Source organism: Sorghum bicolor, chromosome 5 (assembly GCF_000003195.3).
Source record: "Sorghum bicolor cultivar BTx623 chromosome 5, Sorghum_bicolor_NCBIv3, whole genome shotgun sequence".
Taxonomy (NCBI): domain Eukaryota; kingdom Viridiplantae; phylum Streptophyta; class Magnoliopsida; order Poales; family Poaceae; genus Sorghum; species Sorghum bicolor.
The window spans coordinates 5,240,370-5,255,453 of record NC_012874.2 but is presented as its reverse complement, the minus strand read 5'-3'; the positions used below and the strand labels follow the sequence as shown (position 1 = coordinate 5,255,453).

General features: G+C 42.4%; 1 protein-coding gene across 1 annotated transcript; it reads right to left on the bottom strand.

The window, feature by feature from the left end:
* LOC110435848 (translation initiation factor IF-2-like) lies at positions 2,937-6,658 on the bottom strand. The gene is made up of 4 exons (XM_021461923.1): positions 6,550-6,658; positions 4,721-5,321; positions 3,989-4,311; positions 2,937-3,824 (listed from the first exon to the last, which is right to left on the bottom strand). The coding sequence occupies exons 1-3, from the start codon at positions 6,656-6,658 to the stop codon at positions 4,287-4,289; spliced, it is 735 nt and encodes a 244-aa protein (XP_021317598.1). The 3' UTR covers positions 2,937-3,824; positions 3,989-4,286.

Here is a 15,084-nt window from a genome sequence, read left to right as displayed (position 1 = left end):
GATGGTTCTTGAAAGTTGTGGCCGATTGAGATCCTCCGGTGAGGTCGAGATCGAGTGTTGGCCAGTCGAGATCCTTCGATGTCGTGTCGAGATCTGCCAGTGGCGCGGGTCCAACCCCGTACTGGCAGCATGCATGCTTGGGCTTGGGCTTGCCAGCGGGCTTTGATTTTTGAATTGTTTTATTTATTTTTAAGGATGGGCACTGTACCGTCTTCAAAAACTTTGATTAATAGTGATGCCAACTCTGAGTTGGACATGCTGCCTGTCTCCAAAAAATGATTTTGACAATCTTTCAAAATATGTGGTAGTAGTGACCAATGAATGCGGACATGGTTAAGAAACTCTCATACTAACTTAGTGCATATTCGTGACTACAAAATAAACCCTTCGACACTTTCAAAGCCTCCCAGGAGGTCAGGGTCTTGGTCCTATCTCAACAGTTCGCCACCATGCATGCGTGGTCATCCATGGAACAACCAAGCAAACCATCGTGATATGATGACGTATGTCCATATTCGTAGACACCAGCCTACATTTTGTTATGTTCCAGCCCACGTAGTCAAGATTCGTAGCCATTCCATGAAACGTGAATCTGATCCATCCTCGGCCAATCATTTACCAGTACTGGCTTTAGTGTTTCTTGCAGTTGCAGGTAGACACGGTGGTGATTTTGTTTTTAATATCCTACTATATGCATTGATTGTCTACTTGGAGAATATGAGGACAATAGCTCTTAAATGCCTTTTGACGAGACAGCTCTCCCTTATATTTATTTGAAACCTACAAAGATCCCACACTGAACACGTCTCCATGCCTTACATTTTCTTTACAATCAATGCATATAGTAGGATATATTATTCAGTGATGTTGCCATGTCATTGTAGTGCCTACTATATAACATGTTTAACCATGGAGACCTAATCAAGAACAGGTGACGTGGACATTGATCCAAAACGGTGAGAGCCAGGACACAGCTAGCAAAATGTCCCGTGGGAATAGGAGTCATAAGGAAAGCAGTTTCCAGCAGTCCAAAACAAGAGTTTGGAAGTGTAAGGAGTGAAGCGACCATAATATCTGGGCCACCGTGAAGAGTCTCTATACCTGGCATTGCTGTGGTACCTGGAGAATAAGGGCCACTGTCTGTCACGGCCCTTGCACTCGGGATCAACGCTGTTCGTGTTACATGTGATGTAGGCGAGGCATATGGGCTTGAATGGATTCATCGAGACCACCTGAAGTAGCTAGACTTTGAGATAGGGATACAGAGAAAATAAGCAGGTGCCTCATTGAACAACATTAATGTTTCCTCAGCATTATACTATTCATCATTCTTGAATCGGGACCATTGTGTATCCAAATATGGCCATCCATGATTCTCAAATCATTTTAAATATCCTCAACTACTATCAAATCATTTATTATATATCAGAAAAAAAAATATTTCTCTAATTGAGATATCTCACCGTTCCATCTAGCTTAACGTGCAGTGGCTCCTGCAATTCGCTTACATGAAGTAAAAAAAAAATCATGTTTTTTATTTGCTTTATGGATAATCATTACTACAAAAATGACTTTGGGAGACTGGAGATTTTGTTTTCAGAGGTGTTAATTTTAATATAATTATAGGAAACACATGATTTTAAGATGAAGCAGATGTTGGACAAGATGTCAAGCTTTGTGGCTTGGCCAGCCACCACAGACACCGCGCACCGACCATCTGGAAGCGCACCTGCACCCACCCTTGCCATGGCCACCACCGCAGGCCGGTTAGCTCTCAGTGGCATCAATGTGAACCTAGCTCCAACACTAGGCGGGGCATTTGCCTCAACCGGAGAGCGGCCTAACGGGCACAGCTAGCTTTAGCAACACCAGGATGTGGGTGGCGTAATCCTTGATAAATTCAGTCTGTCCTTCCGAATGAACAATCTGCTCCGATCCATTCACAGTGCTGACGAGCTGATCTTACATGCATGCAAGATATATAAATACTGTTCTCAGGAGAAGCAGAATGCATATATTGCAACAAATGAAAAGCACAACATACAAAACTACTGCAGCTTATATATATTAGAAGCTACCGACCTCTATCAGCAGATATTACACTAGGCTAGTGGCACCGGGGATTGAGCAGGATGTTCAAACGTGTTGCTTCTAAGAAAATATTTCCAACAACCAAATTTTTCCAATGCACTTACACTGTCTACCAAACAACTGGTAGATTTAGCCCTTCTTAACAACCAAATTTTTCCAATGCACTTACACTGTCTTATAGCTATATTTACACCATCTTATTCCTATATTTACAATGATACCTTCAGTGTAATTTATTAGACAGTATTATAATTTGGAGACAATGCAAATATATGTCAAAATTTTCAGAAAAAATATACAGATTATTTTTATGAATTGCAGATATCATAAATATATGTCAAATTATTCACAACCTTATCCTTCTTCTTCTTGTCGGACCACACTCGCCAACCTTATCCTTCTCTTCCGTTCTAGCCTTCCCTGAGCTGCACCCTTGTCGCGCTCGCCCTCCTCGTCGCCAGCCACTGGCCACGTGCCGCCCAGTGCCCTGCCCGCCTGGGCTGCTCTCCCTCCTCGTCGCCGGCAACCAGCCCTGCACCGCACCCGCCATGGCCACACACCTACCATGGCCAGAGCCACGCCCGCCATGTGCGCACACCTATCATGACCGGAGCCGCGAGCTTCGAGGTCGGCCTCGTCTGCCCCCTCGCCAGCCACGCCTGCTGCCTCGCCGGTCATGCTCCCCTGCTGACCGTGCCCTCCTGCTAGCCATGCCACCCGCCTAAGCCATCCACGCCCGACACGACGGCCAAAACACCTGGTTAATATAGCCTACCAAAACTATTCTTAACACATAATGCTTTGTACTACGAGATCATAGATCATGTTGAGCTCTAGAATTCAGATAACAAAACTCTGGTCTCCGAAATTGAGTCAAATGTGAGTCCAACTTGACCAGTTGGGATCACAAGAGTTATTCATCCACTAGATTTTTATTACTTACATCAATCCAAAATGTGGGATACATAATTCAGAAACTTCACTATCCTTGGCATGACCTCTATATAACATGTTTCATACTGGTGCCGTCAACAGCAAGTATACATTTTGATTAGAAAATTTTCATCTAGAAAATAGGAGAAAGGACTCCAGTGCAACTTGAGTGGCTGAGATATATAACTCAGAGAAAGATTGACAATCATTGGCATGAGCGAGTAGCCTCTATATAACTTGTTTCACCATGTTGAAATCATTGGAGGATTAGCAAACCAGCAACTGAAATGTATTAGGACATAACAATGGTAAGAGTTATCTAATTAGGATGTTGCGCTGTGATGTCATCTTATGGGAATTGGAGGCACAAGGGAAGCATCTATGAGCAGTCAAACACATCACCTTGCCAAATGAGAGGGATATACAATGACATGCGGATTGTGGTCATGAGTCACTATTTGCCGTAGTTCTAGAACCAACCGGGCCTGGGATCAGAAGGTTCGCGCGGGCAAAGGTGTGCATGAAACCATCGGCGACGTATGACATCTGGATGAATGACTTGGAGGGCTCGGTGGTGGCCAATGTCGACCTGTGGCGCGCCGAGGCGTCGCACAGCAATAACAGCATGGAGCGTCACATAGCAGCTTGGTGGCAGCAACGGCATGGAGTGTCGCACAACGGCATGGAGACAGCAGCAACATCATGGAGCATCGAACAGCAGCTCGGTGGCGGCAACACAGTGGATCATGGTGAGATGTACATGAATCATGGTTACGGATCAGGACGAGGATTTCTTCAGGCTGCAAACACATCAGCTTATTGAGTAAAGTATAAATAGGACCATGCTAGAAAAATAGATGTACAATGGAGCAGATATAATATTCTAATGGAATTGAGTCCTAATCCACAGAAACGCAACAAAAATTAAGTTCAATGGGTAGGAGGATGTTTTGCAGCTGCTCACCAGGAGTTGCCCTACTTCTGCTAGCTTGAATGGAGATGATTGGGAGAGACACAGACCTTGCGGCTTCCGCAGTTATGCAAGCGCCAAGGGGATTAGCCGGATCCTGTTGAGACAACCAGCTCTAGAGTATACTCTTTAGCCAACTACAAAATAGCATATTTTGTAGCCATGCCACTGACTAAACCAGGCCTGTCCCCTAGCACGCTTCGGTCTCCCTGGTCTGGCTCAGAGAGTAATTAGCGTCCCTTGCATGTTGCATACGACAGTAAATTTGGAAAGTTATTAATGCGTCCAGTCATTACATCCCTCCTGGAGGAAAGACCCTGAAAATAGGATAATAACTTGAGATGAGCAGCATAACTAGAAGCATATAAGCAAGACCATTTGCATCTTCATATGGGAAAGTTGAAAGGGGATTTGTGCATTATCTCAAGGTCCAGTAACAGGAGCACCATCAATTTCTGGAAGAGCTCCACAACAGGATCAGCAAACCTGGCATACTACATTACCAAGAAAACTTTGACATATCCTATATAGATTTTTACTATATATGTCACTAGCAGTACAGAGTGTATCCTATATAGATTTTTACTTTGCACAACAAAATGAATAACTTTCAGTATCTTCTAGTAGGCAGCAATCAAACAAGGAGTGTGTACAGACACATTTCAGTAACAATCAAACAAACCGGGAGTATCAAATCAACTGCAGAGCAATATCGAAGATATTTACCATGAACTTGGGCCCTGTTGGTCTCCATGATAGAAACCAAAATTTGGGGGTATGGCGCCCCATCCTCCTCCTTGCGCTGGCCGTGGCTGCATGGTTGACGGCGGCGCAGCAGGAGAGGCAGTCGCAGCACCACCGCTGGGATTCGGCGCTGGAGGGGACCGATTCCCCGCAACAGAGGGCGGCGGAATATGTGGTGAAGCTCCTGGACGCGGTGACGGAGCAAGTGCCGCCGGTCTCTTCTTCAGTCCTAGCTGCTTCCCCCCGCGTGCTTTGCCTCCATTGCCGGCTGCGCGCTGCCGTGATTCACCGGCCGGAGGGCTGATCCATGGGTGGTGGATCTCGGGCCATGCCCTATCTCTACGGACTGGTGGATGGGGAAAGATGGTGAACGGGCGAGCAGGGATGAACTGGATGAGGGAGAAGGAGGTGGGGGAAGGGGCGGGAAGAAGGCCGAGCCGCGGGAGGATTGCGCTCGCGGGGATGGCGAGCTCGCGGGAGGATTGGCGCGCGGGGATCACGGTGCCTGGGATCGCCTCTACGCACGGGATCGGCAATGAAACGATGAATCCCCTCAATGGTCGTTTCACCCAGTTACCGATGTCTGGGAAACAACGCGGACCCGTTTCACCGTGGTGAAACGAATTTTATCTCTCTCCTGCCTATTTCATGCAAAGATTCCTTTTTTGCTGAGGTGTCACTCTATTAAATGTGCATGAAACCCCCATTGAGATTGACCTAAACTCTGGGCATGCAAAAGCATTTCATGCGCATGCAAGTAGAAGGCAATAGATTATGAACTTCAATTTATTTATTTATTGTCCATCCGCATGCAAATATTCTTGTTACGAGAATACAACATACCTTAAAATAGTAAGGTTACGATAATACTATTGTCCACAAAAAATAGTAAAGAATATATTCTAATAAATAGGAATGGGTTACGACATTGCTGTACTACATGCTATGGGTAACTGAAGAGTAGTATACAAGTTGAACTAATGTAATTGCTCATTTGTTACGAGAATCTGAGCACAGTAACCAGACCAATTTTGTCACATAAGCTGATTAAAATAATTTGAATTTCTTGAACAAAATTGCATTGTTTACGAAAATTTCATGAACAAGTTGCCATAATGATGCATATTTACAAAAATTCTGTTTGAAAATTGTTGTAAGTCCAAATGCACTGTCCAGTTTGAAAATTACAGTAGTTTCACTTACCACAAATGCACTATTCAGTTACCTTAGTTAATATACCAAAATTGCATTATTAAGTCATCGAAATTGATTGTAATTACCATAACAAAGTCATCTAGTTACCATAGTCAAAATTACCACAATAGCGTCATCGTATTAACACTAGCGCTGAAGTTACCACAATGCATGGCGTCGTAGAACAAAAAACATAAAAGAACGTTTAGATAAAAGAATCAAGAATCTAGCAAGGACGGTGCCCACTTCACCTGCTCACCGCCACAAGGGCTCCCCGTCGACACTGCAATGCCTCCGGTGGCATAAACACAAGCGACAGCGGCGAGGCTGCTGTCGCTGTGTGCACGAGTACTGACACGCCGAACTGCAACAGGAGGTCCACCTGGTCCTAGATCTGGCAGCAAATTAAACCAAGGATGACACCGCAAGGCCTCCGGTGGCCGAGGCAGTCCGGGAAGACGGCCAGGGATGCGCTCCGTGTAGGTCAGCCCGTGGTGCCACCGAGGTGCGCCATCCGCTGAGGAAGGGAGAGCCGCCGCCGTTGGAGGGTCTGCCGCTGCCCAGGTGCGCCATCCACGTACACCAGGCTGCACCACCGCCGAGCCTTCACAGAGCACCATGGTAAATCAGCGTCGGGAACAAGATGACACTGCCGAAGGACACCATCTGATCTCTTTGGGCTGCTATCTGCATGGCGCGGACATCATCATCACCAAGGGTCGCCATGGGGCGTGGACGCGAGCCGCATCGCTGCCAGGACGGCCAGGCATCGCGTGATGGGCTGCGCTGTCACCCATCCATGCGCAGAAAGCCACGCCTTTGCCAGCTGCAACAGGTGAGGCTGCCACCACGGAGAGTAAGGTGCCGCCGATAGGATGCAGCCACCGCACCTCCAATATGTTTTCTTTTTGCGAGTTTTTCTGTGCTAAAAGAAACCCAATGGGTAATTAGCAGAACTAATTTCTACTTTGATTGGATGGGACAAGAGACACAAGCGCCAAGGGGATTAGCAAGATCCTGTTGTGTGCAGCAAAGGACGCACAACGATGGTTATTATGTAGTCAATATGTGCAGCAGTGATGATCTCAAATTACTTCTCTATGACAAAATTATTGTCCTCTGTACGGTAGAACTAGGATAGGCCATGTGATCAAGTAAAAGTGCAACATGTGGAAGAGCCAATGCATGACACATGAAATAGCCAGGACACGACACGTGAGCAATTAAAACCTGACACGTGGAAGAATGAAATCAAGCCACGTGGCCGAATGAAAATGGGACACGCGGACGGATAGCGCCGTGATGTATGGTCGAATATGAAATGGCCACATGGACCAATAAAAATAAGACACACAGCCCAATGAAGAAGCTAGCAGCTCGCAGATGAGGTCTCGCCATTTGTTGATTGCATTGCCTCCATAGATGTCAACTAATAAGCTACTTCTTCAAAACTAGTAGTGCTTGCCATAAAACTGCCAAAAAGGAAGATCTCGGAATTCAAAATCAGTTAATATATACAACTTGCATTCTATAATACTTCTCCATACATAGATTTTTTTTATTAGGAACTAGTTGTATTGCCATTGACGCGATGATAAAAAATAGTTGTTGTTAGAAATGTTTGTGTTCTCCTTGATTAATTGGTACCAGGTGCATTGTTCCTTCAGGAACCCTACACCAATTAAGTTTCCTCTGGTCTGCTTTTCCTTGTCCCATAGCTTGGTGCAGTGTCAATTTACAAGCTACACCACAGCACATTCCCGGAACAAGACACTGAAAAAATGGAGATTGGAGAATGCTTGAATGCATTAATCACAGTGTGCTTACATAATGTGCCGGAGCACTTCTGCCCAATCCTACCCAGCCTTGATGTAAGCGGAGAGGAGTAAACTAACGGCTGACATTATCCTATCTATATTTTGGGCACTAAGACCGGGTCTCTATACTATAACCGGCCACAGTGCACAGTGTGAAGACCGAACCACCGCCTGGAAACCAGATGATGCATGCCACAGTCCCCTGATCACAAAGCTGGGTCTTTCCGATGCCTCTCATACCCAATGGCACCTGGCTCATCCAGTAACATACATGCATCCGAATAGGAAGTTGTGTTTTATAGACGGAGTAGCACAAGCCATAGATGAAAGTTAAGTGACACCCTGCCCATATACTTGAAAGCTGGAGCTCTACATATTTCTTAACTAATAATTAAGAAAAAATTGAAGCCAACGAAAGGGATGTACATCACAAAAAATCTCAGCAATGCCGGGAGTGAATGAGGCTGATCTAACCAAGGTTTCTGTATTGTTGTCACGTGTCAGTCCTCGAGGTAGCCTCATAACACTAATCTCATTGTCAGTTAATTTGCCAGTGGCTCATAATAGGTAGTTCTCGCTCTGGATTTAATTTTCACTTATTCTAACAGTGTTCAGAGTTTTTGAAGTTGGAGGGGTAGTCAGGAAGAATTAATCCATGGAACCATCGAATTCAATGCAGCTGGCACTATGGCAGACAGCCTTTTTGGCAAGTGTCAAATAGTTTGCCGAGTGTTTTTTTTTCGGGCACTCACCATGGGAGTTAAACTAGCTAGTGACCTCTCGCCTCACACGGTCATTCTCCTGCCACTGCAGCACACAGTCACATCTGATTGCTGATATGATGTTTTGTATTTGTACTAATATATAGGAACCTTATCACTAATATCTTGACTTATAAATATTCCTAAATGGAAAAATTTTTCAACTACAAAGTTTTAGATTTTGCCAAACTTTGCATCTCTGAGATACAACAAGTCTAAATCCAAGGTCATTTGATAAATTCAAAATTTTGTATTCAAAATATGAGAAGATAATTTATATATTTGGAATCCTAAATTATCTCAAATTAAAATTTTATCATCTACAAAATTTTAGATCTCATCGAGATCTACAATTCTGATACAAAAATTGTCTTCATTCGACTTCATGTGAAAAGGATATGAATTTATTTGTCCCACGACTATTTTAAAGATGGTTGACTTAGTCAACTATCCTTGACAATTATTTTTTAGGTATGGTGGACTTAACAAAACAACCCCGCCCTAAAAATCACACATTTTTAGAGACCGTTGACATAAGCAACCGTCCTTGAAAATCTTCTTTTCAGGGGCGGTTCTTTTATAGAATCACACCTGAAAGTAAGTATATTATTTCAGTAATGGTTTATTTAATAGAACCACACCTGAAAATTAATTTGTAGCAAATGTTTGTTAACTACAGTGCTTCCCACAAAGGTTATGAGCGGTTTCCTAAGTCGTCCGTCTCTACTAGAATTGGCAGCCATCACTAAAAAAATTTCTATACTATACGTGGATGGCATGGACTTGCAGTGCACCATTTAAACTTTAGGGACCCAGAATTTATTTTGAAAGCTCGTGGGCCTTGGTGACATAAACTTGGACGTTTTAGGGCCGCTAGTGCATTTAACTTGTATTTTCTACCTCGTACCTCCTACTATTTTGGAATTTCAGAATACCCTCAAAAAGCTAATTAGACGTACAAGGAACAATATACTAAATGGTCTTACACAACTTGATCCACCTTCGGTCATAGTATGTAATGTGGTTCCTTGAGTATGCATGATGTATATATTACATATCTGTGGTGCTTCAAAGAATACCTTCGATTATTGTCCTTTGCCTGTTGCTTTAACTGCAGTTTGTAATATACTTATCCATAGTGCTGTGCTGGCCAAATGCACGTAGTACATTAACTCTGCTGTCACTAGCTGCATATATATAGTGGTTTCTTTTTGGTGAAACACAAATGTTCTGGTAGTATTATACAATATAGATAATAGGTGGTGTAGAATAGGAAGATATGTAGATGATCAACCAAAGGGTGAGGGAACCTTTAGCCACAATCCAATAGAAATAGGAGGCAACAGGAAACTACTATCAAGTTGGTAACATAACTCTTGTACCAGCAACATTTTCATCGACGCCATGTAAGAACCTCACACAGCAAACAGTGTTGAACTCATCCCGAGCAGTTTATGATTTTCAGCCTTACTAACATGATATGTTGTTTAGTAGCTGAACATTTTCACTCACTTATAATGGATGGATATAGGATACAAACATATGTGTAAGTGTCATAGTCTAGGAATGTCTGATGCTATCCTTCCTAAGAGCTAAGATATGTGCTAAATTGTACCTGAATGTCTATAGTTTATCATTCTTAAAAACATTTGTTTTCGAATTCACTGAATTGATACTTATAATGAGTTACATTTGTTTTCGAATGCACATTATCAATAGTTCACCTACTAAAATTCCACCACAATTAGTATTACCCCTGTCTCTATATATGAAGTAGATATGCACCGAGTACATGGATATCATGACTATATGTTCCACTGATGCACACACAAGCCATCGCTTGACAAATCACACAAAGAATGAGAAGAAGCACGAGATTAAATGGGTAGAGCTGAGATGTCGATGGTAGAGTTGTGATGTTGATTATCTACTTGGAAGGGGAGGCATAAGGAAAGTACATATCTGCAGGAAAGAAACTAACAATTCCAGGTGAGGTGCCTCAGAAGCATTGGCGGGACAACCCCGAGAGACACAATGAGATCCTTCCCTTCCTGGGCTCGACTCGGCGAGCGTAGCACGCCCTTCACCTATCTCAGCTTCGCAACCAGTCTACATGTTTAAGTTGAGTCAATGTTTAGTCTTAGTCAAAATCCTATATGAAACTTAGATTTATTTCCACTAGCATTTAATATGGACCTCAGAATTTATGCGATTTAATTCCATTAAAAACAGGCCAAGGCCATACGAAATCAAATAGAAATTACAAAAATATAACCTATATATTTGATGAATTTAAAAAATAATAGATTGTCCTGCTGGTGGAATGATTTTCTAAAATTGTTTTTTTGGAAAACAAACATTAGGTAAAATTGTACATCACGAAAAATGATTGCATGAAAAATAAAATATTTTTTTCACTTAAATTCAAGCTTGTATGTATCGTCTATACCATTCCCAAGCAGGTGTCTGCACCAAATTCATATATAAGTTATCAATCGTGTGACCAGGGCGCTCTACATTTATTTAAAACCTAATTGTTTCTAAAAGTTATTAGGAAAAAGTCTACATAACCCGTCCAACTATGTAGGATGGACTACTTCACCTCCTCGAGTGGTTTTAGAGGGTGGTTTTGGCTTTTTATTTTTTTATTTATTTTCGCTGAATCTTTGAAAAATCATAATAAATCATAGGCAAATCATAAAATGAAAAACTCAATTTTATTGGACTCCGGATGAGTAGATCTACACCGTGAATATATAGTATGGTATACTTTAGTACAAACTTTTTGCCATACCTTTAAATCTATGTTTTCTATAATGAATTCAAATAATTTATATATGTACTTCCTATGGTTCAATTGTGGTAAAATTTTTTATGGTGGAGTCACTATTGTATGCTTGAACTATGGTAAATGTTTCATACTCATTGGATCTTGTATAACTTTGTTATAGATTTATTTAGTTTTATTCTTGTAAAATCTATGCTTTATCTATAACTAAGTTATACATGATCCAATGAGTATGAAATTTTTACCATAGTTCAAGCATACAATAATGAGCCCAACATAAAAATTTTCCACAATTGGACCATAAGAACTACATATATGAATTGTTTGAATTAATTATAGAAAATATAGATTTAAAGCTACAACAAAAACTTTGTACTAAAGTATGCCGTATTATATATTCACTATGTAGATCTACATATCAGGAGTCCAACAAAATTGAATTTTTCATTTTATATTTTTTCTGTGATTTATTATGATTTTTCAAAGATTCAGCCGAAATAAATAAAAAAGAAAAAACAAAACCACCCTCTAAAACCACTCGAGAGGTTATTTGACTGGTTTTGGTTTTATAGTTCGGGGCATGAAGTAGTCCACTCTAGATAGTTTGGGGGGGGGGGGGGCTATGTAGACTTGTTCCATTACACACACATTAAAACTATATACACACAGAAAAATAAATCGGCACAAGGATTTGGCTTTGGCCCTGTTTTGGACATGGACTTGCACAGAGAAAAATTTGGCGTTAGCACTCTAGCTTTCATGTTGGCGCCTTCTCTACAGCAGACATATTTAGAAAATAAATAAAAATCCTAAACCTAAATCTCCACAACTCCAAGGAAGCTTGCATCTTATCTTCCAGTCCACATTCACCCCCACACCCCTACTCCATGCATCCGCCCCCAGACCCTGCTATCATGACCATGGGACTGTGGATGCATCAGATAGCTTCAAGGCGGTGGCTCGGTGTTCGCACTTCGTTGTGGACGAGTGTTGCGTTCCCTGAAGGTACTGTGTTGTGGCTTGTAAAGTGACACTGACATCCAGCTACGGGACGAGAAGGACTACAGGAAACTTGTAAGGATCCTCTAGGAACAGTGCACGTGGTACCAACCATAAATGAACATTTCGAGCATCAACTAATTTTTATCATAGTATGAACAAAAATACAACTAGTACCTAAACACCACTTCTATGTATGGAGAAGTGTTATAGAATACAAGGAGTATAGATTAACTGATTTGAGTTGCGTGGTCTTCCTTTTTGGTTGTTTTATTTATGGCAAGCAATAGTTTTGAAAGCTTATTAGTTGACACATTGATTTGGCCATGTACCATGGGTGAAAGCATTCATTCACTTATATATAGTATCGTCGTATGCATCTGTGGAGGCAATGCAATGCATATCACCCAACCCATGCACAATGACCAAATCTGTCGTCAACCATATTTCTGTGTTTGTTGTATAGGGCTGGGAGGTATTAGGAATGCTATCAGCATCCAGACCTCATGACCATGTGGCTTCCAGAAAACCTGTATGGACTCACAGACCTACTATACCACTCCATATAACCATGCACCCCAGTACAGATCTCCACAGCTTGCAACCTCTGCTACAGCACACCCTCGTGCTACCCAACCTCAGAAGGAGACAGACAACTTCAGCCACCACATTCATTTTTCTCGTTTCGTTTCGTCGTAGAGCTGGTTGGTACTAGGAAGCCTCGTTAGGTGTAGACCACATCACCTAGTGACATCTGTAGATATGGTATCCAGGCTTATCAAAACAAATGGCGGATCGTGGCACCTGTGTGTCCACCTTCGTCGATCAAATTCCTTGGTTGTGGAATCTACACTTGGGGTTCAGGATGTTTAATGAAAATTTTTACAAAAATTCTCACGTGTATGTGCATATCAAATGTTCTATTCATAAGAAGCTAGAGGAGAATAAAAAAGCAACCAGGTGCAAGCTCTCCCGTATGTCCAAGAGAGAAGTCTAAGGTGCACACACACTCGTATACTTAGCCTGAGAATACGTAGATGAGCCTGTGATGGCACAAGCATGTGACAGATGCTACGCTGAGCGTCCCAAGTACCTGACCAGTGTACGCATATGTAGTGTTTATATACGGAGATCGGCACATCCAGCCTGAGAAAGGAGGCACTACGGGAAACAGGATCTTTGCCGAGGGTCTGGCTTTGCCGAGAGCCACACCCTCGGCAAAGCACACTTTGCCGAGAGCCAGGGTGAACTCTAGGCAAAGAGCCTTTGCCGACGGCTAAGCTCTCGGCAAAGCCGAGCACTCGGCAAAGGCCAGCTTTGCCGAAAGCATGGCTCTCGGCAAAGGAAAACTCTCGGCAAAGGTGCTGTCCGTGAACAGCTCCCGTAGTCGTCGTCTTTGCCGAGAGCCACCCCGTTACGCTCTCGCCAAAGAGGAGGGTGGCAAATCTCACATGCCTAACGCTGGGCCCAGGCCAGCAACCTTTGCCGAGCGCAGGACACCCTGGCTCTCGGCAAAGGCTCCTTTGCCGAGGGCCAAAACTGGCCCTCGGCAAAGAGGAAATATTTTTTTTTGAATTTTGAACCCAAACTTTTTCTATAGCCCTTGCATATTGTATACAAGCATATGTTCAAAGTTTAGAGATTTTTATAACATTTTGCTATATTTCATCAATTAATTTATTTTCCTTGCATTTTTCTCGAAAAAGTCAATTTGAACTAGAGGTGCATGAAATAATGAAATATAGCCATTCAAAAAATGATATTCATATTCGAGAGTGCATTTTGAGGCTGTATCCATAAAGTCACCCAAAAGTTTGAATGTCTTGTATACGGAACATGACCATTCATATGTCGTAGATGTGATTTTTAATTATAAAAAATCCAAATGAACTCCAAAAATCACAAAACTTGGCAACGTGTCGTATTATCGCATGTGGACGCTGTGGTAAAAAAATCATAAGGTTTCAAGCAAGTTGCAACTCCGAATGTCTAAAACCCAGACTTCTCCACATGTGATCACATTTGATCACATTTGGAGAAGTGTAGGTTTTGGACATCCGGTGTCCTAACTTACTCGAAACCTTATGAATTTTTTACCACACCCTCAACATGCGATAACATGACACGTCGCCAATTTTCGTGATTTTTGGACTTTATTTTAAATTTATATAATTAAAAATCACTTTTCCCTCACATTCCTCGACATGTTACATTAGCGAGAGGGTTGAGATTTTATGTGCTGTTGTGGATATGGCCTCAACATACACCAAATATCCATACTATCATTTTTCGAATCACTGAGTTCTAATATTGCATGTACGTGCAGTTCAAATTTGAATTATATAAAAAATATAAAGAAACAAGATTAATTAGGTAAATATAGCAAAAAAAGTCAAATTGATGCCAAATTTTAAAATGTATTTAGAAATTGTATCACAAAGACACACCAAAAAACTGAGCTCTAAAATAAAAAATAAAAAAAAGTAAAACAGCTCTTTGCCGAGAGCCTGCACATGTGGCCCTCGGCAAAGGTTCTTTGCCGAGAGCCTTACTGGCTGGCTCTCGGCAAAGGGTATTTGCAGAAAATAACTAGCCTTTTTCTTTGCCGAGAGCTTCACTGTGGCTCTCGGCAAAGGATATTTTCAAAAAAAAATCCCCTTATCCCCACGGACCCCACCCGTGGCCCAAGCAGAAGCCAACCCTAACACCGAGGCCCAATCAGACGCCCACGACGCCCGCGCCCCCGCACCACTGCTCCCGCCGCCGACGCCCGCAGGCCGCCGACGC

Coding starts and splice junctions, on each gene's coding strand:
- LOC110435848 (XM_021461923.1), bottom strand. CDS start 6,658: ATGGCGACCCTTGGTGATGATGATGTCCGCGCCATGCAGATAGCAGCC. Junction 5,322..6,549: donor CCCGACGCTGATTTACCATG/GTGCTCTGTGAA, acceptor GTTGTTTCCCAG/ACATCGGTAACTGGGTGAAA. Junction 4,312..4,720: donor CAACAGGGCCCAAGTTCATG/GTAAATATCTTC, acceptor TCCTATTTTCAG/GGTCTTTCCTCCAGGAGGGA.